Genomic DNA, 25,872 nt, shown 5'->3' on the forward strand with positions numbered 1-25,872 from the left:
AGGCAACCATAACTAGGCTATCCCTGAGGTAACCTGCATTTTTTCTTTTCTTTTTTTACTAACTACAGACTGCAGGTTGAGAACCTCCACCATCTGCTGGAGACAGAAATACTGATGGACTGTAGGTGGCACATCAGTGTATAGGACAGAGTCAGTCAAAATTTCTGTCTCCATCTGCTGGAGGGGAGGCAAAACCCAGGAGAGTCCGGACTGATCCAGGTACGTACAGGGAAAAGATTTTGCTTCTTTTATGATTTTCAAAAACCAGATTAAGCCTGCCCTTGTTTATGCAGAATAGAAACTACTTTGAGGAGCCATATCCAAGAACTAGAATATAATATACATAATATTAGGAACCAGTTAGCAATTCAATCTGAATTAGGCGACCACTGTGTTACTGGACTTCTAATTCATAACTAAGGGAATCGGTAGTGCAGGTGCAGCTGCACTAGCCCTGGAGATATTCTTTTTTTCAAAGCTTCTTCTGACTCAGCCCCTCTCACCATTATAAAATCCAAACAAACTGGGCTAAGTCTCTGTTCTTCTTGTCAGATCCTTAAGCAGGCCTAGGAGCAAATACATGCAAATTGTGACCCGTGCATGCACAACTGGAAGCAAGACTCGAGCAACAAGATTTTTCAAAGCATAAGACAAATCGTTCAGTTTCTAATTTAAATAAAATCTACAAATACAATAAAATATTCTAGAATAAAAATGAAAGGTGACCCAGGAATAAGGTCTAACTGGGATCTAAGAGTATGCGATACAGTGCAACTCACAACAAAAGAACAGACACAAAATCCTAAGAACCAAGCCCTACGGTGCATGAACACTGAGCTGGAGGAAACACACACACTTACTTCCCAAGTCCAATAAAAGGGAAGACAGCCACGTAATAACAGACGCAGATTAGAAATATGAGCCACAGGGAGAGGGAAAAGTCTTTCACATCAGTTAGCTTTATCACATCTCCTGAAAAGAAAAAAAAAAAAAAGAGAAACACGTAGCATAAATAAACTGCACTCAAACAAAGCAACCCTGAAGCGTCTGATCTCCAACATGAAATAAATGAACTGGAAAAAAAAATTAAATAGCATCTAATGGAATCCTGAGGGACACAATTTTAAATAGGAGCATCTATGTGCTTGTTTCTGGGATATTACATGGATTTACAAAGAACAGGAGATATTTGTAGGCCAAGTCACAGTATTTCTGGCAGAGGCCACTGCTACCAAGTGCCAACAGAATGCCACCCATGGCTGGCGAGTGGCAGCATCTCAGATTTCCAAGTATCAGATTTCTATGATTTCCATATACAAAATCTTCCACTTACAGGCAGATCCACTTTGGTACCAGGTGATGGAAGGGGGGGGGGGGGGGGGTTTACGTATGGCGCGCACGGAAGACCCAACCAACCAGCCCAGGGACATGAAAGGACTGAAGGAGCCAGCAGTACAGGACAGGCAGTGCCTAAAAGACTGACAATCTGACCATCCACCCAGCAAGGTGCATAGAGCTACCCTTCATACAGCAGCATAATTAAAATAACCCCTAATGTCAAGGTTAATTTATGACCATGCAGTTCCTCTTGGTTTAAACAGACATAGCCTGAATATGGGACATCAATTTGTGATGCCAGTGCCCAGTGAGAGAGTTACTCTAATGTTACTGGTTACCTGGCAGTCAGATATGCAAAGGAAACCATTGTGATGAATTCTCACAAGGTTAGGACACTCATGGAGAGAATAAGTCCAGAGAGAATATTCTGTCAGATAAACTGAGATGAGATTAATGTAAATATAAACACACACAAAAGTTTAGGCATCCGTGGTCAAATTGTATTTTTCAATGAATTTCTAAATGAACAGACGCTGACACAACCTCTACATGGGACAAAGTTAAACAAACCATGATTATATGTATAAAAAAAAGCAAATGTCATAAAAAGATAAAAAAAGATAAAATACAGATGATGTCACAACATAACTATATATGAAAAAAGGATACAGATCAGCAACCAGGATTATATAATAAGAAATACCTTTTATTGCTGATCGCAATTACCAGGATATAAACAGATTTATTTATTTTATTTAAAGAGTTTTCTACACAGACATTAGTCGAAACATCACATCGGTTTACACCAAAAATGAAAGGAAGGAGATTACAAAACACAGGGCAGAGGGTAGGGCACTAATGTGCACGTATGTACGGTAATTGTGATCATAATACAAAATTAAATAGAACCTCTATGTAAGAAAAATTACAATACAAGAATATAAACAGATTTCTTACTATAAATTGGTTAAAGTGGGCTGTACAAATCTTTGTGTTCCAGCAACCATCATATAGCACAGGGTCTAGTAATTGTTTACTGGTAACCAAAGATAAAATCATCAGTTGCTTGGAACCATTGTTTTGAGTGCTAATCTCAAATATTTAAGAGCAGAAACTGCACGGCATCTGTCAAGCCTTACAGCAGAAAGCACAGCTCATACACGCTGGCGCTGACCACTAAAAACTTTGACACACTCAGCCAAATGAACTTCTCACAAATGTGATCTGAATACTCGGCACTTGCAAAGACTTCCCAAGCCCGCTGTTCCCCTGAAGGAGATTTCTCCGAAACCCTGCAGAGTCGGGTGAACATACAGCAGGCATGGGGACAAACAAAACATTTAAATTTGGCATAAAAAACATTTTTAGCCTGATATCACAATACAAGCGGCATCCCAGCCTTCAACTGCAACCACAAGCCACATTAAGCAGATAAGTACAGTTTCTGCTCTTAAATGTTTATGAGATTAGCACTCAAAACAATGGTTCCAAGCAACTGATGATTTTATCTTTAAGCACATATAAGCAGCTTTGGTTACCAGTAAACAATTGCTAGACCCTGTGCTATATGATGGTTGCTGGAACACAAAGATTTGTACAGCCCACTTTAACCAATTTATAGTAAGAAATCTGTTTATATTCTTGTATTGTAATTTTTCTTACATAGAGGTTCTATTTAATTTTGTATTATGATCACAATTACCGTACATACGCGTGCATTAGTCGCTCTGAGTACAAGTCGCCCCGTTTAGACAGCTGACAATGCAAAAGCTCGCTGACCTGCATACAAGTCGTGTTAGGAAATTTTGGCATCTGGCACATTAGGAAGGGTCAACATGTTTTATGCAATTATGCTCGACACTATTTAAACATGTCGTGTCCATACCTATTTACATGCTTACAGGAAATTTACATTTAGTTTTCTAGACTTTTTCCTTAGGCAGAACAAAATCAAGGTTGAAAAGAGGAATGAATTCACAAAATTTTGCTGTAACAAATTTTTCAGTAATAACTTTTTTTATTCATTTATTCCAATTCTACTCCATACTTTATTTAAACATCTAATAGTAAGTGAAACAAACAAAAGTGTCCATTAGTCGAAACCATAAAATTCTTCACCATCGTCACTTTCATTGAACACTTGTCTTCAAAGGGGTCGTTCGATTCAATGTCTTCGCTCTTGTTGTGTTCGGTATCAGACTCCATATATATATCGTGTCGTCCTGTGATCCCACATTTCAGAAATGAGTGATGAACAGTATCCTCTGGTATTTCGTCCCAGGCCTCTAACCCACTGACAGACTAGCATCATATCCGGTTTCATAAGGTTTCCTTCTTTCGTCAGTTTAGAAGCACCTGATATCATCCAATCTATCAACATTCGGCGCACACAGTCCTTGAAAGGCTTATTTAAACATACATATAAGGGCTGCAAAATGGATGTCAGACCCCCAGGAATAACACAATGGTCCATGTTTAAGCACTTAACTGCTTTCTTAATATCATCTGAAAGATGGGCCCTAAACACATCCCAACTAGTAAACCCCGTTTTCTTGACAACACAGTAGGCCAAACATTCTACACTCTTTTCAGCCAATCATTTGTCCCATTTTCGGGTGTACTGTTACAATAATTCCTTTACAGAAAGTAAAGCCTTTCAGTAGGGTCTTTCATTTAAAGAGCACTACAGGATTTAACTTACTTCCATCTGCTAGACAGCTAAGTACCCCAGTAAAATGGGTTTGTTCGTGCCCAGTTGTCTTTATCATTACAGTTTTCTCACCACTAGCATTCACTGTGGAATTCCCAGGCATATCAAAAGTTATGAAATATGGATGAAACGCCCTGTCTGTGACAGGTCATAGTTATATTTCTTATGCAACGATATTGTGTATTTTAAGAATGAGTTGTTTCTAAATCCTTGGGAAGCTTCTGGGAGATTTTAGTGTGCCTGCGTATAAGCAGCCCACATCTGTTCATGAACCCTGTGCATCAGCCTGCGGAAGCAAGAAAGGAACCAGACAGCAGATTCAGATTGTAAGGGGCCTCTTTATTCATTTTCAAAGCTCGCAATCGAATAGCCGTCCGAGTAATGATATATCCATTTTGTCAACATTCCAGTATCCAGTCCACCAGTGCCCTCAAGTTCTGGGAATAATACTTGATCACCACGGCGTGCCTTCTTGTTTTTTGGCATTTCCGCTAAAATTTGCTTCTGTTTCCCTCCAGTCCCATACGAGCTTTTCTGAAACGCCAAAGTGGCGTTATGCGGCACAGTTATTTGTACTCTGTGAAAGCCATGATTTTCGGCTTAAAGCTTGCATCATAAGACGATCTTTTTCTTTTCAACCCCTGCGACATCATTCGTTATTTACCTAAATGCGTAAATAAACGCTTTACCAAATTTTAACTTCGGTTGAATGTAATTAATAAAATATGTGCTTACTTTAGCTATATGTAACTGAACTAGCAAACAGCCTCACGTATGGTACTATAGAAATATTTTACACTAGGCCTACATATCCTCGTTACGCGCTAGCTAGAGTAGGTAAATGCATACAACTCACTTGGTCCCTGTAGTCATAATATTTGGTCAGAAGCTCTCTCACTCCGTATTGGTCCAAGGCGTTCATTGTCACAGAAACAAGGACAAAAATATCTAACACCTCGAGACCTTTACCTGAGGCCTATCCCGCTGAAAGAACCGTAACCAATATGTTTTCAGAGTTGTGCAATGTAATCTGACACTTGCATGAAACCACAGTACACTGTGCAGTGAGGGTCCAATCACACTTAGCACCCACTCGTCCGTGTAATTTTTTGTTTTACGTCGTAAATTTTATAACTTGCACGTGAGTATATTCGGTATATAAAACCATACACTGCCCAAATAAAATATCCAATTAAATACCCAACATGGCCATGCCTGCATCAGGCGTACATAAAAGTCACGATCTTCTAAGGTGCCTTTTGCATAACACAGACATGGAGGAGAAACAAAGCAGTTACAAATGTGTGTCACCACACTTAGATTACCCAAGCGTCCTTAAAACAGGAGCAATAACCCTATCTATGGAGAATCCACTTAGCTGATAAGCTCCAAAATTGTCTTCTCCGCATGTAGCTATTATGTAAACTTAACAATATAACTGTCATACTGGGTCAAATATCGGGACCAACAAGCCCAGCATACTGTTTACAACAGTAGCCAATCCAGTTTACAAGTACCCAAATAGTAAATAAATCCAATGCTACTAATGCCAGTAATAAGTACTGCTATTCCCTAAATCAGCTTGGTTAATAGCAGTTTATGGATTTCTCCTCCAGGAACTTGTCCAAACCTTTTTTAAACCAGTTACACTAACTGCCTTAACCACATCCTCTAGCAATGAATTCCAGAGCTTAATTGTGTGAAGAGTGAAATTTTTTTTTAATTCAGATTTGTTTTAAATGTGCTCCTTGTTAACTTCATGGAGTGACCCATAGTCCTTGTATTATCTGTAAGCGTAAATAACCCAGTCACAATTACCCATTCTAGTTCTCTCATGATTTTATAGACCTCTATCATGTCCCTCCCTTCAGCTGTCTTTTCTCAAAGCTGAACAGCCCTAACCTCTTTTAAGCCTTTCCATTCCCTCTCTCAGTTTGGTTGCTCTTCTCTGTACCTTTTCTAGTGCAATTATATCTTTTTTGAAATGCGGCAAAAGAAAATTAGTTCTTACCTGATAATTTTTGTTCCTGTAGTACCAAGGATAAGTCCAGACTCCTGGGTTTTGCCTCCCCTCCAGCAGATGGAGACAGAGAAAGATTTAACAGACTCTGCCTTATATACCAGGGTGCCACCCACAGTCTGCCAGTATTACGTAATCTCAAAGCAGAATGATTCCAACTATATACAGAAACCGAACTTTAAACTGGATCACTGACCCCAACTATAAACCAGACCCATTAGAAAGGGTAAAACAGATAGCTCTGCAGATCAGAAGAAAACAAATGCAGAAGTAGCGGATTCCCCATTACCTTTATGCCCCAAATGGGCAGGAGTCTGGACTGATCCTTGGTACTACAGGAACGAAAATTATCAGGTAAGAACTAATTTTCTTTCCCCTGTACGTACCAGATCAGTCCAGACTCCTGTGGCTTTCACTTACTGGGGTTGGGATCCAGAGAGGCCCGCTCAACACATCTGCTTCGAAATTTCCTTCCCTTGGGTCCTGGACAACCAATCTATAATGCCGCACAAAAGTATGCAAGGACTTCCAAGTAGCTGCCCTGTAAATTTCTTGTGGAGAAATCTGTTGACACTGCCCAGGAAGCCGCCTGGGAGCATGTAGAATGAGCCCTAAGCCCCACTGGCAAGGGTCGACCACGAAGCAAATGCGCAGAATTTATCGCCTCTTTCAGCCACTGGGCTATCGTGGTCTTAGATGCCATATTACCCCGCTTTGGACCACTCCAGGGAAAAAAAAAAAAGAGATGATCTGAGACTCTAAAATTGTTGGTAACTTCCAGATAACGAGTAGAGCCCTGCGAACATCTAACTTTCTCAAATCCCTTGAGAGGGGATCCGACCTGTCCAGATCAGAAAAGGACAGGTGTTCCACAGACTGATTCACATGAAAAGAGGAAACTACCTTTGGAAGGATGGACCCGTTCGCAAAGTAACCCCCGAATCAGAAATTTTGCAAGAAGGGCTCCCAGCATGACAAAGCCTGTAGCTCGGAGACTCAACACACAGAGGAAATCGCCACAAGGAACACCACTTTCAAAGTGAAGTCCTTCAATGTTGCCCTCTTCAAAGGCTCAAAAGGCAGTGGACACAAAGCCGTAACAACCACATTCAAATTCCAGGATGGACATAGTGAACTCACCGGCGGGCATAAATGTTTTGCTCCTCTAAGGAAGCGAGAAACATCAGAATGTGCAGCCAACGCCACACCACTTATGGCCCCGCATAAGCAACCTAGTCCTGCCACCTGGACCTTCAAGGAACTACAGGACAAGCCCTTAGCTAATCCTGCCTGAAGGAACCCTAGAATATCGGACACAGTCGCAAGGTGGGAACAATACTACAGTCAACGCCCCACATCTCAAAAACCTTCCAGACACGCACATAAGATAGCGAAGTCGAGGCTTTGCTTGATCTCAGCAAAGTAGTCACTACCGCATCGGAGTAACCTTTGTTCTTTAGACGCTGCCTCTCAAACGCCATGCCGCTAGACAAAAGCGATCGATCTGGTCGAAACAGACGGGCCCCTGATGCAGCAGGTTCGGGAGGTACGGGAACTGCAGCAGATCCTCCACCGTGAGATTGACCAGATCCGCAAACCACGGCCGGCGAGGCCATTCGGGAGCCACCAGGACATCGGCCGGGTGTTTCTCTATTCGCCGGAGCACTTTGCCGATAAGAGGCCAAGGAGGAAACACAAAGCAAGACTGTCATTGGAGAACCAGCTCGTCCACACCCTCCGTACCTGTATCCCTGTGACGCACAAAGAAGCACGGGGCCTTGGCATTCTTGAAGGTCGCTATCAGATCCATGCAAGGCGTGCCCCATCTGTCGCAAATGAGTTGAAAGGCTGTGTCCACCAGTTCCCACTCTCCAGGATTGATCTGATTTCGACTTAGAAAATCCGCATGCACGTTGTCGACCCCCACTATGTGGGATGCGGCTATGCCGACCAGGTTCTGCTCCGCCCAACTGACCAAAAGGTGAGCTTCCAATGCCACCGGGCGACTCTTGGTTCCTCCCTGACGATTGATATAGGCCACCATGGTCGCATTGTCGGACAGCACCCTGACCGACTTCCCCTGGACAAGAGGGAGTAAGGCCTCCAGCGCCAGGTGAACTGCTCTGGTCTCCAGACAATTGATCGACCACTGAGACTCATCCAGAGACCATAGCCCCTGCACTGATTTTCGCAAACTGCTCCCCAACTGGAAAGACTGGCATCCGTGGTGACCACCTTCCATTCCGGAACCACCAAGGGAATGCCACGACTCAGATTGCCTGAGAACAGCCACCAATCCAGACTGGACCAAGCGTTAACGGCAGGGGGCTATGGAACTGTTCAGAAACTGGACTCCACCGGGAAAGCAATGTGGATAGTAAGGACTGCATGTAAGCGAACACCCATGGAACCAGTTCCAGAGTCTAGAACTTGCAAGTAATCCCAGACTCTCGAAGGATGCTTCACCAGCAAAATCAGCACTTGTTCTTGTAATTTGAGAATTCGATCCAACGTTAGGAAAACTTTGCCCTGATGGGTATCTAACAAAGCTCCCAAAATTTCCAACAATTGGGAGGGAGTTAGGTGACTTTTGGCTCTGTTGACCACCCAGCCAAGAGACTAACAGCTACAGCACACGGCGGATCGCTGCCTGACACAGAGCTTCGGACTTTGCCCGAATCAGCCAATCGTCCAAGTATGGGTGCACCAACAAGCCTTTGCGACGTAGTCGTGCTGCCACCATGGGCAGGCCAAAGGGTAGAGCCTATTTTCGCCTAAGGCAAGGCCAAAGGACCGAGCCCGAAACTGGTAGTTGTGTCCCAGGATGAAAAATCTCAGAAATTTCTGAGGATCCACCCTGATCCAGATACGCAGATACGCCTCCATCAGATCCAAAGATGCCAGAAATTCTCCCGGCCGAACTGAGGCGATGACTGAACGCAACGTCTCCATGCAGAAGCGGGGAATCCGAAGGCATTTGTTGACCCACTTTAAATCGAGAATGGGCCGGAAGGACACACCTTTTTTTGGAACAACAAAATAAATGGAGTAACGGCCCCTGCGCTGCTCTGGCGGAGGAACCAGAACAATTGCCCCCAGATCGAGGAGGCGGTGCAAAGACTGCTTCACCACTTGACGTTTTTCGGCATACCCACATGGGGAGGTCATGAACCGCAGAATGGGCCGGTGTGCAAAATCTAAAGCATAGCTGTGTTTTATCACAGAGAGTACCCATTGGTCCAAAGTAATTTTGACCCATTCCTCGTAAAACAGAGACAGTCTGCTCCCTACTACCGGTATCGAGGAATGGGCCGGCAGGCCATCATTGCGCACCTTTACCACCTGGAGCTGTCTGGGAAGTAACAGGTCTGCCGAAACGCTGACCACGAGAGGGCTGCGACCAGGACTGCTGTCTGCCCATGTTCTGTCGAAAGGAAGAAGCAGGCGTTCGGGACACTCGAGATCTTCGACTCCCTCGAAATCGGGATCTAGAAGAAAACGCTTCTCTGGACCTTGGCCTGTCCTCCAGCAGGCGGTGAACCTTATTTTCGCCTAAGGACTGAATCATGTCTTCTAGTTCCTTGCCAAAACAGTAGCTTGCCTTTAAACGGTAAAGAACCCAGCTGGGATTTGGAAGACACATCCGCAGACCAGTTCCTCAACCACAATAGCCTTCTGGCCGATACTGCCGAGACCATGGATCAAGCGGAGGTCCGTAAAAGATCATAAAATGCATCAGCACTATAAGCCACTACCGCCTCGAGGCGACCAGCCTGCCGAGCTTCGTCCTCTGAAAGGCCCTCGTTGGCCTGCAGCTGTTGCACTGAGGGGAGCCCTGCTCATAATGCAAAATTGCTACACATCGCTGCCCAGACTCCCAGGGCAGAGACTTCAAAAATCTTTTTAAGCCGTAACTCCAGCTTGCGATCCTGCAGGTCCTTAAGGGCTGTGGCCCCAGTGACTGGAATAGTGGTTTTCTTCGTGACCGCAGAAACTGCTGCAACCACTTTCGGAACTCTGAGCATCTCTAAAGCCTCCTCCGGCAGAGGATAAAGCTTATCCATCACTTTTGTGACCTTTAACCCCAAGTCTGGGGTATCCCATTCCCTGAAGAGCAGGTCTGTAGCAGTGAAATGGAAGGGAAAAGCAGTAGGAGGACCCCTCAGGCCCAATATGAGTGGATCCATAGATCCTAAGCGAGACTCTTCAGGAGGCACCGCAATCCCCAATTCCCCCAAAATGGAAGGAGTGAGAGGCCCAAGTTCATCTCGTCTGAATAGGCGGATCACCTTTGGATCATCGCCCTCGACGATGTGGGTTTGCCGAGCAGCTCCCCTGTTGCTGATCGCCGTCTCCCTCTACCCCCCTCGGGGGCTGGGCCGATGCGTCCGGATCCTCCGATCCGGGGTATCCGAATCCTCCTGTGGTGGCATGGACCTCAAAGGACGCTTCCTTTTTAAGGACTCTCCTAGGTCCGTCGGCAGATCCCCGAAAGTTACCGCAACAGACCTGTGGATAACTACACCACCCCCCCCCCCCCTCCCCCCGACGGGCTCAGACGTTCCCTCACCTCCGGGGATGCAGGCTGAACACAGCCCATCCCTCGAGAGGCGCGCGCCCCCGGAGCCACACGCTCTGCACAACTGACCGCGCAGCATGAGAAAGCCGACGAGCCGACAAACAAAACTTTTTTTTTTTTTTAAACGGGAAAAGACGGAGCACAAGGGTCACAGACCGCTGCGGCAACAAAGAGAAGGGAGAGCCTCATGGATCTGCTGCCAAAATAACCAATATTTATTTATTTAAAAAAAAACCAGACAATCCTGCTCAGCTGTCCTCGGAACGGGTCCTGAAACGGTCTGGCTGGTGTGAGTGATCCGGGCTCCCTGGTATCACCCCAAGCTGGGCTGCCCTGTGGCAAGATTAGGGTCCTCGACCCTGAGCCGCAGCTGCCTACTCGACCAGGGGGGATGGTCCCCTCAGGACCTGCCAATTCCCTGAGAGGCAAGAGACCTTAAGCCACCTTCCTTATTTATTTATTTATTTTTTTAATGAAATAAAGTTAAGAAAAGAAACTAGCAAGCTAAACACTGCCTCTACATTTTTTTTTTTTAGGAATCAGAACAGACTTTGAGTGTTGCCCCCCTACCATCTGCTGGAGACAGAGTAATACTGGCAGACTCTGGCTCCATCTGCTGGAGGGGAGGCAAAACCCAGGAGTCTGGACTGATCCGGTACGTACAGGGAACCAGAATTACACAGTACTCAAGGTACAATCTCGCCATGGAGCGATATAGAGGCATTATGACATCCTTCATTTTATTCATCATTTGTTTTTAATAATTCCAAACATTATTTGCTTTTTTGTGCTACTCTACAACTCAGATGAGTATCATTGATATGTATATAAGAAGATAGAAGTGACATTATTTTTGCGAGCATTATCGTCTAACGTGTGTGTGTGGGTCAGCTTCACTTCAGTGATACAGTATTTTATTGAAGATGAACTCTGAGTCCCATAAAATAAAAAACTAAAAAAATGGTTTTTGACTAATAAAGTAAATGGACCGTGTACCCAAGTATGAGTTTGAATGATAGAGAAACTCATCGAGTTATAGGTCCTACAAATTGAGTTCCTTTTGGCCTGATATATGTGGTTCATTACTTTAAGGTATATGAAATTTGACCAGTGATACCCTTTGTTTCTGATGTGTGTTTACAGTGTGAGGGTTCTGGAATACGTTTGGGCTTATTTTTGTGTGATTAATTTCAGATATTATAAAGCACATGGCCAGGCCATTACAGCCTCAACATCAAGTCCACATTTCTGTATCTAACAGTGCTTGACTTCCTAATACAAAGAATGAGGAAATGTATGTGAATTAAACAAGTAAGGGGAAAAAGCTAAAGCTCTGATAAAATGCTGCTTAGCTCTGCTGCTTCACGCTAATTATATGTCTGCACATGGCTTTCCTTAAACTCAAAGGAGGTAATTTTCAAAGGAGTAATGCGCGTAAATGTAACATACTATCAGAGCAATTTTCTAAAGCCATTTATTCGAGTAAAGTGCACTTATGTGAGTAAATCCTATGAACAATTCAATAGCATATATTGCAGCAATTTTCAAAAGCCCACTTAACTTGATTAAACTGCATTTACACATGTAAAACCCAATTTTAAGCGAGTAAATGCTTTTTAAAATCAGGCCAGAAGTGTTTAGTTGAGACACACAGCTGTCTCAGTTACTGGCTTACCCATGCTTCTGCACTTAAAATGACCAACAAAAGGGAAATCATTAAAGTGATAAGATTATACAGTTACTGATAGCAAGATCAGCCAGAGTATATATATAAAGACAAAAAAACCAACCCTTCAGGTTCACATACCTGTTTTCCCTTGTTCTTTATTTAGTATTTTTTCTGCTCTCTTGTCCAGATAGGCAAGAATAAGTGCACACACCAAGGAAAAGACACAAGTTACAGCACCTACAGTGAGCAAAAAAATTAGTGAACAAGTGTCAGCAGACTTTACAGGCTCCTTCCTGGTCATTTGACCGAAACAGACTCTGTACATTATCTAGGGGCAGTGCCACATCACCTTTCTGGAGACACAAAACTATTTGGACCTGGGAAGACTAGACTGCCTGTTTAAAAAAAAAACAAAATGCTATTTAACAGTGCAAGCATCAGCAAATATGACAATTAGAATATGTGCCTACCAGTGGCAGGGCTGCGCTGTGTAAAGCAGAGGATTTGGGTTCAATTTACAGATCTAGACTCTGCTGCTAGTTGGGACTGGAGATGCTTCAGAGGCAAGATCACAGCCCATGGTGGGTGGGGGAATCCCAATCACTGCACAACAGCTAAACCTGGAGGCCAGATTTGTGGCCCATGATTGCAGGATGCCTAAAAGAGCCCTGGTACATGGGCCTTGGCTGAGGTTTGTTGCCGCAATGACTGGGCTAGGGAAGGGATTTATAAAACAGGAAAAATCTGAGTCGCTGCGATTGCGGGCCCTTGGCACTGGATTCCAGCTGCATTTCAACTGAGCTGAAAGCAGCAGGAGGAAACTGCTGGTATCAAAAAGATAAACTTGCTATAAGTTATTGGACTCAGCCGTTCCACCCTAGATATGCAAAATAGCTTGTAAGCTGGAAAAAAGTTTATGTAAATTTAAATTTTCTCTTGAAGGTGGACAGCACGCATGTCTGTCTGACTCTCTCTCTCTCTCTGGCAAGCCCGTGGCGTGAAAAGTCACCCATGAATGGGTGCAGAAGAGATCTGGAGAAGGACTGCTTAGGAGCATCACAGAACACCAACGAATATCAACAGGATAGTTCCTGGGGAGAGAAACGAGGCAGAGGAAACCAGAAGTGTAGTCGTTCTCTGAAAACAGGCGATAGAGTTGACGTGAGGCGTTGTGCCAGCAGTGGGAGGACTTAGCAGTGCTATGGATATCTGCCGACACATTCTGCGCTTTCCGAGAACCGATGCATTCTCCTCCCAGACTTTACTGACCTATCATGAGACTTATGCCAAGTGTTTTATAGCCTGCGGACCCTAGTGTGGATTGAATTCTGGAATATATCCATCCCATGATATTCATGTTGACGGTACTTCCCTACAAAAGATTAAAAAAAAAAAAAAAGACAAGATTAAGATGCTCAAGTGTTTAGAAAGCTGAAATCTCATTTACTACGGTCCAGGTAGAGAATGAACAAGCATCAATTACTGTACAAACAGGGCAAAGACGACCAAGCTAGGCAAATTATCACTTGGGGTCATTTAATGTCCCCTGTGCAACACTTTACAGTAACCAAAAAATCATTTTAAAGAGTAATGAAAATAACCCATATATATTTTAAATTTATATACTGTTTTACTCCATAGGTTGTAGCGATTTACAATTTTCCTCAGAGGGCTCACAATCTAAGGTTTGTACCTGAGACATTGGAGGGTGAAGTAATTTTCCCAAGGTCTCAAGGAGCAGCAGTGGGATTTGAACCTTGGCCACTCCTCCACCTTATACTGCATTCTGTATTTCATGGGCAGCCAATGTAGATCAGTTAAACAGGGCTTATATAATCACATTTCTGCTTTCCAGAAAGGACTCTTGCAGCAGAGCTCTGCAATAACTGCAGAGGTCTTAGTATGATAGAAAGCAGGCCCAAAAGTAACCAATTGCAATAATCTGATCCAGCAAATATAGTTTGTAAAACCATCTGTTTTGAGGAATAGTTTTAACCTACTCAGCGTTCTAAGTTTAAAATATCCTGTTCTGAACAAGTTATAGACTTGATCTTTCATTGAAAGTCTTGTGTCAATCAACACACCTAAATTACATACAACGGATGAAATTTCAATACCTACATTAGCAAAACTGGTTCTATGGAATCACAGGGTTAATCAAGGGACCAAGACTGGGAATAGGAAACTGACAGAGCAAGTTTTATTTGCGCCTCTCCCATCAGGGAACGGGGTCAAACTTCATCTATGTCAAAGGCAGCAGCAATTTCTTTCAAATGAAATGCCCCCTTCTGCCGTCAGCACAGCTTTCTTCCAACTCTTTGTATTACAAAAGCTGCTGTCGTCATCGCCAGACTGGTAGATTTCAACGAGCATCGTCACCGTCGTTTATAACATGCCTTTCCAGCCAGGGAGTTCAAAACACATTTCCAGATATCAAAATCATTCCCAGCCCGCATTCACCTTGGCTGAGGCAAACATACTTTGTGTGTACAAACTGGGTAACAGTAAATGCTGTACCCAGTTTCATCATGTCAGTATCCTCTCTCTCAAGTTACAAAAACTGTTTATAGGAAAACAGAAAAAAAACCAAACCAACATTCTATATATCTGGGACAGTTTTCAAGAGCTCTTTTACCTGGGTAAATATCGATTTACCCAGATAAAAGGGCAGTTTGCAAAGTATTCACCAGCAACTCAGCTAAGCGTACAGGTGGGCTTTCACATGTGTACTCTTAGCCAGGTTAGAGAGAGATACTCAGGCCTGCATAGGCAGAGGGTGGCAAAAACAGCGCTGGCACTCAGCGTTTTCCAAAGGCACGCCTGCTATTTCCCAGTCATAAATAAACCATCAAGGAAAAAAAAGCAGGCGCAAAGCATGCGGCCACTTTCAGCAAGCCTATCAACATGAACTTTCAAAGAGGGACGATTCTCTTTAAAAATCTGCCTATAGTAAAGCACCAGTGAGCGCAAGCTGTTGGAAAACGTTAACCCTCACGAGCGAACATCAAAATCTTACCACTCGCGACATGCTGAGCTGTAATCCAAACACAAGATTTAACTCTTTGCCTTTGAACCAGCTAACAGCATAGGTGTTCTGTGCCACGGCTAACGACTCCCCGCCGATACTAGGGTAGAGAGAAAAACAAACAAAAAAAACACAAAACAGTGAACAAGAGCTGAATCCAAGGGAACACAGCATGGTTTGCCTGGAGATTAAGAAGTGATGTGCAACAGCACAGCAATTAACAACTGCAGAAAAACCTTACTATACCTGACTTGTACATCTCTGGGACATGCATTCATTGTGCATTCTCACCATCCAGATTACAAATTAAACCAAATCTCTAACTGATTCTTGAAGGGAAAGATGGACCCCAATTAGATTATCTAGTCAACTTATTCCTTCTACAAACATGAGTACATATACATAAAGAAAGTTCACAGGTCAAATGAAAATAGAAGGTAACTGGGTCATGAGGTCAATGGGAAATATTCCTTTGCTCTCTGAGATAGTTACAGAGAAGTATGAGACAAATTACTGATAAGTAACAGATGCTAAATAAGGTATTTGGTGTTAGCTTTTCAAACATGCTTTTTTACTGATTGGCTGTATGTTAGCACTATACTGCATTCCAGATGAAATCCTGCAAGCAGCTTAAGCCCTATGCCTTAAAGAAAGGTTACGCAAAGGACCTTGAAGAACAAAAATGTCACAGCTGCTTCAAAGAGTTAGTCTCTACAAAGAAATGTGAAAGGTAATTTCTAGGGAGGCCCTGGACCATGAACGGTGATGACACATGCACAGTGACTGCACACCTCACATAAACATAGCATGACCAGACAAAGGGGTGGGGAGAGACTGTGTACCAGGTGAAAAGTGCCTGGCAGGCCAGAACAAGAGGTAATGTAGTATAAATATTTCAGAACCCAAAGGAGGGCAAGAAGAGGGATTATAACTAGAAAATCATGACCTAGGTAATTGTACACTTGCTGTGTCTGTCTTTGTAAATCTAGATCTAAGCTCAGGTTTCACTCAAGTGTCTCTCATGAAGTAGTGCCAGTGACAGCTCTCCTCTATGGTTATGCATTTGTACATGGGAAAATCCCCATGAGGGCATCACCAAGGAGGAGGAAGCAGATGACTGTAAATATGTGAGTAAGACATAGGAAGAGGAAGGAGAGAGTGAGAGACAGAACGTGAGCACTCTCTCTTCTCCTTACAACTTCCCTTGTGTGCTGCTCCTGAAGAAATTATTCCAGCTCAATCACAAAGTCTTTCAGAAACCTGCACATTATGAGCACTCATCTGCTAGAGGTTAGTGCCAAGTACAATATGTATTCTATACACAGCGTTGCCTTTATTCACGGTCAAAACTAGCACAAAATCACCTAAATCCAAAACAACCCAATTAAATGAAATTATCAATATCCACAAAGTCAAAGTTGACTTTGCGCTGAACTAGCATAAAACAATGCCATTAAGCAGGCTGCCGTATTTTCGCAACAATCAACAACTCGCTCTGTCGGTAATATTAAACTGTAACCTAGGAATATTATGTAAAATACATTTTATAGTATTGAGTTTAATCAATTACTCACATAATTGAACCAAACATATTTAATAAAAAAAAAACAGTTTGTAGTGTGAAACCATAATCAGGTTGAGAGGCTGAAGTATCTGCATATGCACTTCTGAATCCAACCGAGGCATGCATATGTTCTCATGATTGTATATACTGTTCCCACGGGCTGAGCTGAAGGGGCTGTGGCTCCAGGTCCGGGGGAGTCACTGGAGAGAGGTCCGAGTCAGGGCCAGGCTGAGTGGGAGCTGGCGGCAGGGAATCCAAAATGGTCGCCGTTCCCGCACTGGGCGGGAACGGGGCCCGCCTCGCTGCGAGACGCGCCTACAAGCGCGAATGAAGCTGCCCAGCCACTCATGAGGAACCCTCCCCACCGGGAAGACATCTCACACAAATGCCCTCCCTGGAAAGCCGCGAACCCGGCTCTCCATAGGCGCAGCAATGAGACAGGCGCGGCATGGCTGTTCGGCAGAGCCGCCGACTGCAGGCTGACTGGAGCGGGAAACAGACATCCACTAGCAGAGCAACGACAAGGCTTGGAAGCCTGAAAAAAAAACAGAGGAATAATGCTTCTCTGGAAACACTGCCCCGAGGCAACGACCTCTCAGGGCAGGGCACTATGTCGTTGAGGGGGGGGGGGGGAGGAGGAGAGACTGGACCACCAGTGTGCACCCCTAAACCCTTGAACTCACTCCAGAAGAAAAAACTGGACCTGAAAGTAATAAAAAGGAACAGCACTTACCCCCAAGAAAGAAAAGAAAAGAATCACTGGCTCCGCTTGCAAGTTGGAGCCTAGAGCTGAAGGAGTGAATCCCTGAGAATTTGCTGAGAGTAAAATTTGTTATAAAGTTCTCTTTTTTTTTTTTAATTCAAGAGATCCATCCAAGAAAGAAATACTTCAAGAGAAATAAGGAAAAAATAAAAGTTCCCCTTTGTAAGCAAGATGGAGGACCGAAGGGACTGCTACCTTTCACCTACTGGAGTCAGAGAAATACTGAAGGGACAGAGAGGGCGCTCCAAGCTTGTAAGAGGCCAGCCTTTGAGTTTTGCTCTGACTCCACCTGCTGGAAGGGGGACATAACCCACTGTCTGGACTGATCCGGGTACGTACAGGGAATGCATCCAATATATTTGTTAAATTTCAGTGAAAAAGAATAAACTTGTGCCAAATGAAGTCAACCTGCCATCCAAGTTATAAATGGAGGTTTAACTGGCTGTCTTTTCTGGCTTCCTCCAATGCTAAAGGGTTAATAAAAAATATTCAATTTAACAATTCCATTCTCTGCTGCAGTATATTTAGGATTAAGTTTATAATCCTCCCACACACTTTTCACATTAAATTTCCATTAAAGTGCTGCACATTAATTCCTCTGGACTCACCCAAATATGAATCTGCCAGCTTCCATCAGCCAAAATGCATTACATAGTGCACCAGTAGCAAAAACCACCTGAAAAGAACAAGGACGTCATAAAAAGCAGGAAATACTGTCCAGCTTCCAACCATGACACCTCTGAACATTTTTAGGAGGTCAGTGGTGACCTTTCAAACAATTCTTTATCATTTTCAACGTGGTCATAGACGGCTCTAAGTTCAGCAGCTGTGTCACATTGTTTTGTGAATGTTCTGCACTATGAGAGTTCGCTAGGAACTTGGAAACATGTACACGACCGTGGCCCTAAGAGAAACATCATAAAGCCTGCTTAATCACTCCAGAAATTTAAAAAAAAAATGACATAACCACAAAACAATTCAGCTCATGCTTTGCATTTTCCCATAGGACCTATGCATTCAGCGTGTGAGCGTTCCAGTTAAAGAGCCAAGTTACTAATGCAAATTTAAACTATCAGGTCGGCCTTGGTGATAACTCTTACAAGCGCACTACTAAAAAAAAGAAAAAAAGTGGCATGAGAAACTAGCAAATCAGATTCTGTTCTTATAATCCAATGTAAACTTCATGAGATTACTGAAACTCAGCCACTGGGCTCGGGTGAAAGACGCATGTGGCCTCAAATATCTGTCATCCACAAATGAAAACCAAACCATTTTTAGCTGTCACACCTTCTCTGTGAATCATCCTACTGTACTGTCTGCTCCCATCGCCTTTCAACTCAGACCCAGGCTACCATCCAGATTGCCCCAGAGAGAATTCATTGCTGAACTGACCTCGGGGATGGAGGGGAGTTCCACTGGCAGGTTACCTTACGCACCCCATAGGAGAGAACCAATCCTTAGGCTAAAGGCAGTTCTTACCCCTTCCAACTGCCTCACCTGCCCGCAGCAAAAGTCTTTCCCTGCGTAAGGTTCATTTGTGAATTTCCTGCAAGTTTAGCACTTCTATGAAAAAAAAACACAGGGAATCTCCAGAGCAATTCCTGCAAAATGTTCTGGGAAATAAACTGGGACCAAAACTGACCAATTATGTGAAACATTTATAAACTACACTTACCTGCCCACTGCAGACAAACAGGCTGAATATTACGGTGCCCAGCCTAAAAAATAAATATAAACATATCTCTCAATTTCACTGTAAGAGTAAGCTGATCTGGATGAAAACAAACGGAAAAACAAACATTCAACGCACACCAAGCACCTCGAGTATCATGTGTGGAGTTCTGGCTACAGTGTCTCAAGCGAGACCTGGCAGAACTAGGAAAGGTGCAGAGGAGGGCAACAAAAATGATAAAGGGGATGAAACTGTTCCCCTCTGATGAGAGGCAACACAGATTAGGGCTCCTCAGCTTGGAAAAGAGAGGCAGCTAGTTTATAAAATCATGACCGCGGTGGAACAGGCAAATAAAGAATGAACATAAGAACATGCCATACTGGGTCAGACCAAGGGCCCATCAAGCCCAGCATCCTGTTTCCAACAGTGGCCAATCCAGGCCTTAAGAACCTGGCAAGTACCCAAAAACTAAGTCTATTCTATGTAACCATTGCTAATGTCAGTGACTATTCTCTAAGTGAACTTAATAGCAGGTAATGGACTTCTCCTCCAAGAACTTATCCAATCCTTTTTTAAACACAGCTATACTAACTGCACTAACCACATCCTCTGGCAACAAATTCCAGAGTTTAATTGTGCGTTGAGTGAAAAAGAACTTTCTCCGATTAGTTTTAAATGTGCCCCATGCTAACTTCATGGAGTGCCCCCTAGTCTTTCTACTATCCGAAAGAGTAAATAACCGATTCACATCTACCCGTTCTAGACCTCTCATGATTTTAAACATCTCTATCATATCCCCCCTCAGTCGTCTCTTCTCCAAGCTGAAAAGTCCTAACCTCTTTAGTCTTTCCTCATAGGGGAGCTGTGCCATCCCCTTTATCATTTTGGTCGCTCTTCTCTGTACCTTCTCCATCGCAATTATATCTTTTTTGAGATGCGGCGACCAGAATTGTACACAGTATTCAAGGTTCGGTCTCACCATGGAGCGATACAGAGGCATTATGACATTTTCCGTTTTATTCACCATTCCCTTTCTAATAATTCCCAACATTCTGTTTGCTTTTTTGACTGCCGCAGCACACTGAACCGACGATTTCAATGTGTTATCCACAATGACGCCTAGATCTTTCTTGGGTGGTAGCACCTAATATGGAACCTAACATTGTGTAACTATAGCGTGGGTTATTTTTCCCTATATGCATCACCTTGCACTTAGTCCACATTAAATTTCATCTGCCATTTGGATGCCCAATTTTCCAGTCTCACAAGGTCTCCCTGCAATTTATCACAATCCGCTTGTGATTTAACTACTCTGAACAATTTTGTATCATCTGCAAATTTGATTACCTCACTCATATTTCTTTCCAGATCATTTATATATTGAAAAGCACAGGTCCCAGTACAGATCCCTGAGGCACTCCACTGCCCACTCCCCTCCACTGAAAAAACTGTCCATTTAATCCTACTCTGGAATGGAACAGCTCCCCTATGAGGAAAGACTAAAGAGGTTAGGACTTTTCAGCTTGGAGAAGAGACGACTGAGGGGGGATATGATAGAGGTCTTTAAGATCATGAGAGGTCTAGAACGGGTAGATGTGAATCGGTTATTTACTCTTTCGGATAATAGAAGGACTAGGGGGCACTCCATGAAGTTAGCATGGGGCACATTTAAAACTAATCGGAGAAAGTTCTTTTTCACTCAACGCACAATTAAACTCTGGAATTTGTTGCCAGAGGATGTGGTTAGTGCAGTTAGTGTAGCTGGGTTTTAAAAAGGATTGGATAGGTTCTTGGAGGAGAAGTCCATTACCTGCTATTAAGTTCACTTAGAGAATAGCCACTGCCATTAGCAATGGTTACATGGAATAGACTTAGTTTTTGGGTACTTGCCAGGTTCTTAAGGCCTGGATTGGCCACTGTTGGAAACAGGATGCTGGGCTTGATGGACCCTTGGTCTGACCCAGTATGGCATGTTCTTATGTTCTTATGTTTCCTGTCTTTTAGCCAAGTTTGTAATCTACGAAAGGACATCGCCACCTATCCCATAACTTTTTACTTTTCCTAGAAGCCTCTCATGAGGAACTTTGTCAAATGCCTTCTTAAAATCCAAATACACATCTACCGGTTCACCTTTATCCACATGTTTATTAACTCCTTCAAAAAAGTGAAGCAGATTTGTGAGGCAAGACTTGCCCTGGGTAAAGCCATGCTGACTTTGTTCCATTAAACCATGTCTTTCTATATGTTATGTGATTTTGATCTTTAGAACAATTTCCACTATGTTTCCTGGCACTGAAGTCAGGCTAACCGGTCTGTAGTTTGCCATATCACCCCTGGAGCCCTTTTTAAATATTGGGGTTACATTAGCCACCCTCCAGTCTTAAGGTACAATGGATGATTTTAATGATAGGTTACAAATTTTTACTAATAGATCTGAAATTTCATTTTTAAGTTCCTTCAGAACCCTGGGGTTTACCATCTGGTCCAGGTGATTTACTACTCTTCAGTTTGTCAATCAGGCCTACCACATCTTCTAGGTTGACCGTGATTTGGTTCAGTCCATCTGAATCATTACTCATGAAAACCTTCTCCGGAACAGGTATCTCCCTAACATCCTCTTCAATAAACAAAGCAAAGAAATAGTTTAATCTTTCCACGATGGCCTTATTTTCTCTAAGTGCCCCTTTAACCCCTCAATCATCTAACGGTTCAACTGTCTCCCTCGCAGGCTTTCTGCTTAGAATATATTTTTTAGTTTTTACTGTGAGTTTTTGCCTCTATGGTCAACTTCTTTTCAAATTCTCTCTTAGCCTGTCTTATCAATGTCTTACATTTATCCTTTCAAATACTAAAAACAAGAGGATACTCCATGAAACTAACAACCAGTAGATTCAAAACTAATCTTAGATTGTGCGCTGAGTGGAAAAGTACGATCAAGTGGATAACTGTTGGCCACTGTGATTACTGAACTCATGCTGTATCAAACCAGAATAAACAGTGGAACCTGTTGCCAGAGGACCAGGTCAATGCAACTAATGCAGCTGGATTTAAGAGATGTTTGAACAGGTTCCTACTAGGAAGAGTCCATAAAACATTATTAGGCAGGTAGAGAAGGGAAAACCATTGCTATGAGTGGGCACGAGTAACAAGAAATAGATCCTACTTTCTGGGTACTTGCCAGGTGCTTGTGACTGGACTGGCCGCTGTGGGAGATTGGGCTTGACAGACCTTGGGTCTGTCCCAGAAAGGCATTCCTTATGTTCTTACTCTTTTTAACCACAGAAAATACTGCAAAAGTATTTTAGCAAGATCTAGATTCTGTCATTTAATCCTTTCATGTGTCTCTTTCCTTTCTCCTATGGAAAAGCAGACATGAAAATGCCCCACGATGCCCAAAGGACAAAACTAAAGTCTCGTTTCCTCATCATGCCTGTAGTTTATGAACAGTTTCTTCCCCCTGGTGTGGAAACTATTCTGCCCCCTCCCCATCATTCTTTTAAAGAAAAAACAGTGCTCAACTGATAAAGGAGGCTTTAAGCAGATACATTCATTTATTTCTACTCTGAGCATTATCTATCATTAGCCCGTTTTTGCAGATGGCGTTTCCTTTCCAGCTACTTTCTGTGAACCATGCAGCAGACTCTTCTGTGTGGTCAGGAGCAAAAATGGAGGATGACGTACTAATGAGCACAAAACAGCATGCACAATTTCCATTCAAGTATGCGCTATTTTGCAACCGAGACTTGAGTACACACAAGCCTGCCACCAAAATGTAATTAGTAAAAATGGATTTGGCAGCTTCATTTGTAGGTATTTTAAACCTGAGAATCACCAACATTTCAGAGCACCACCTTTGGCTACTGAGGTCGATGTCAGACTTCTTAGTTCTGCTTACCGTATTCCAAACACTCTGTCTATTAGGAACCCCCCGAAGAAACAGAGAATCACATTGGGCCAAGAATACCAGGCATACAATGCCATGAAAGTGGCAGTATTCACCTTCATATCCTAAGCACAGAAACAAGAAGAAAACAGCCAGTGAACAATTACTGAGGCGCACACTACCAGAACATACAGTCTACAGATATACCCACATGTGTACACTCACACAGATGTAACACAGACTCCATATTTTTACAATATATGCGAGTTAAGTGCTTTTTAGAATTCAAGCACAAAATGTACAGGAATTGTGCAAGTTTGCTCACTTGGCTGTGCTAGTACACCTGAATCTTGACCCCCCCCAAATTCTCACTGGGTGTCTCCATGACTTACCGAAGCCTGCAAACGGATAGTGGTTGAGGGATGTATGAAAGCTCTCTCTCAGGACATGCCACATTCAAACTCAGCTTTGGGACCTTATTAGGGATTTCAGTCCAGGCCTCCAATGATCCAAGGTCAACACATCACCTTTGTATCTGGCCATTTCTTTATTACTCACCCTACCAGTAACCTTAATAGGGCTGCTGCTAGAACAAAATGCGAGAATTCTGCTTCCCTCCTCCATGCTTCAATTATCTTTTTGACACCAAACCACCATGTGTACTCTTTACAGCTCTGTCTAGGATTTCATCTGCACATGCACAAACACTTATATGTATGCAGGTAACAGAAAAGTTGCCACACAAAGGCTGATGAACGCTAAAAGAAGAAAAGTAAAAGAAACAAGCAGCTGGAGCAGAGGGCTGGCATGCTTTCCCAGATCCTGCCAGCTGAAGAACAAGAGGCAATAAACAGATCAGCAACCCTGCTAGCCAAAGGACCTGCAATTTCCACTCACCCTCTCTCCCTGCGGCCTGACCTCCCAATCTTTCCCCTGCTGCCATCCCCTGCCCCACCTTTACACACACCCACAATCACAGGGTTCCCTCTGGCTCAGCCGGTGCTGTTTTCAGATGGCTCTGAGCACAGGGACTGCTTCAGCCCAACAGGACCACAGTATGTCTGACCCTGCTGGGTTTCAGCGAAGGAAACCAGGATCTGTGGGGTCTGTGAAGGCAGGAAGGTAAAGATCGGAGAGGCTGAAGAAAGATGAGAAGAAATTGGAGGAATAAGGGGGTGGGGACATAGGCTTTCCATTGGTGATTGATTTTACAGGAGCTATAGCTTGGTCTCTTGATATCGTTATTTATGTAAAACTTGATGATTTTGACTGTTTACGTATTGTATTAACTGTTATATGTAAAATTTGTTGCTACTTTTTGTTTTTCTGTTTAACCTGTTATATGTAAAGCCTGTTGCTAAGTTATTGTTTACTGTAAACCGAGGTGATGTAGACCTATACGTACCGTGGTATATAAGAACCTCCAAAATAAATAAATAAATAATAGGCGGAACAAGGATGTTTGGACAACATTAAGTAAGAGAAAGGAAAAGAACAAGAACTGACTGAAGGGGTTGATGACATGACAGAGATCAAGGGTGAATGCTGAGTGAAGGCACTGATAGGAATCAGTGAGACAGTGGGGACTGAGCGAGAGAGGGAAGAAAGGACTGGATAATGAACAGACAAAACTTATACAATGAAAAGAATGCCTCTGAAAATGTTGTGTACTCCAGAATGCCTTTCCACTCTTGTTCTTTTCTGCATTCTGGTTTGTACTATGGTGAAATTCACATGAAAATTAATTCAGAGAAAAAAAAGGCAGGGTTCAGCAAATGCTGTAAGCACATATATAGCTCTTTCAAGTAAGTTTTTTGTGAAACAGCCTAAAAATGTATGTTTCCAAACACACTTTCCTCAGCTGCTCTTCTCATTACAGCACTTTGAAGATTTTGTTGCTTGCAAAATAATTCACAAAGCAGCAGGAAGAATTCTTTACTCTGCATCTGGAGGTGACAACTCTTTTGTCCACTTACCCCTTGAACCTGTGTCTGCAGAGCAGCAGGATTATCATAACAGAAATAGCTACCTACAAAAAAAAAAAGTATTATATACATTTGTAGAAAAACAGTGAATATTTTTTGAAGAGAATTAAAACTTGGATCCAGGGTTACAATATTTGTTTCCACAGGTCCACCAGCAAGACCTCACTATCACCATTTCTTTGTTGTTTAGCTAATGGGAACTCATGCAGCACAGGGCTGAATTTTGACCTTGTGTGAAATCTGAAGGGGAATTATGATATGATCCCTCAGGGGCTTGGCAAAGGTGCTGGAAAGGGAACAGAAGTTAATTTGGCATAGTCCAATCCTGAAGGGCTAGGAAAGCAACAACTTCTCCATTTGAGGGCTAGAGTGCTACATTTTAACAATAAACACCCTTACAGAGCAAAAAGCTTGGCAAAGCTTAAGGCAGACCTATCTCACCATGTATGTGAGAAAATGTTTCTCAAAGCAGCATGTGAAATTTGGCAACCATATGGGCTGATTTATGAAACTTCTATCACATAACTTGCAGTAGGCTAGTCATTAACAATTTAGCATGGGTGAAACCCCATGCTAAATCTATATGCATGTGAACACCAAAGATTATTGTGCAGGCACATGCATAGGCAAATAGGGTGACAATGAGTTTATCATCTTAGTCACA

At 43.1% G+C, this 25,872-nt stretch overlaps 1 protein-coding gene across 3 annotated transcripts in view; it reads right to left on the minus strand.

The window, feature by feature from the left end:
* Positions 1 to 25,872, minus strand: part of MFSD1 (major facilitator superfamily domain containing 1) — a 73,162-nt gene that overhangs the window by 45,377 nt on the left and 1,913 nt on the right. For 2 of the 3 annotated variants that reach the window (XR_003858549.1, XM_029615149.1), the window contains exons 2-9: positions 25,200 to 25,252; positions 23,236 to 23,348; positions 19,344 to 19,386; positions 18,277 to 18,344; positions 15,333 to 15,441; positions 13,586 to 13,688; positions 12,455 to 12,553; positions 861 to 972 (exon numbers count right to left, since the gene is read on the minus strand). Coding sequence is in view for 2 of the 3 variants with exons in the window: in XM_029615149.1 (XP_029471009.1) it covers positions 861 to 972; positions 12,455 to 12,553; positions 13,586 to 13,688; positions 15,333 to 15,441; positions 18,277 to 18,344; positions 19,344 to 19,386; positions 23,236 to 23,348; positions 25,200 to 25,252 (700 nt within the window). In the remaining variant the exon portion in view is untranslated. The remainder of the gene's footprint in view (positions 1 to 860; positions 973 to 12,454; positions 12,554 to 13,585; positions 13,689 to 15,332; positions 15,442 to 18,276; positions 18,345 to 19,343; positions 19,387 to 23,235; positions 23,349 to 25,199; positions 25,253 to 25,872) is intronic. The other variant, XM_029615150.1, reaches the window with a different exon arrangement.

This window comes from Rhinatrema bivittatum, chromosome 9 (genome assembly GCF_901001135.1).
Source record: "Rhinatrema bivittatum chromosome 9, aRhiBiv1.1, whole genome shotgun sequence".
Classification (NCBI taxonomy): Eukaryota; Metazoa; Chordata; class Amphibia; order Gymnophiona; family Rhinatrematidae; genus Rhinatrema; species Rhinatrema bivittatum.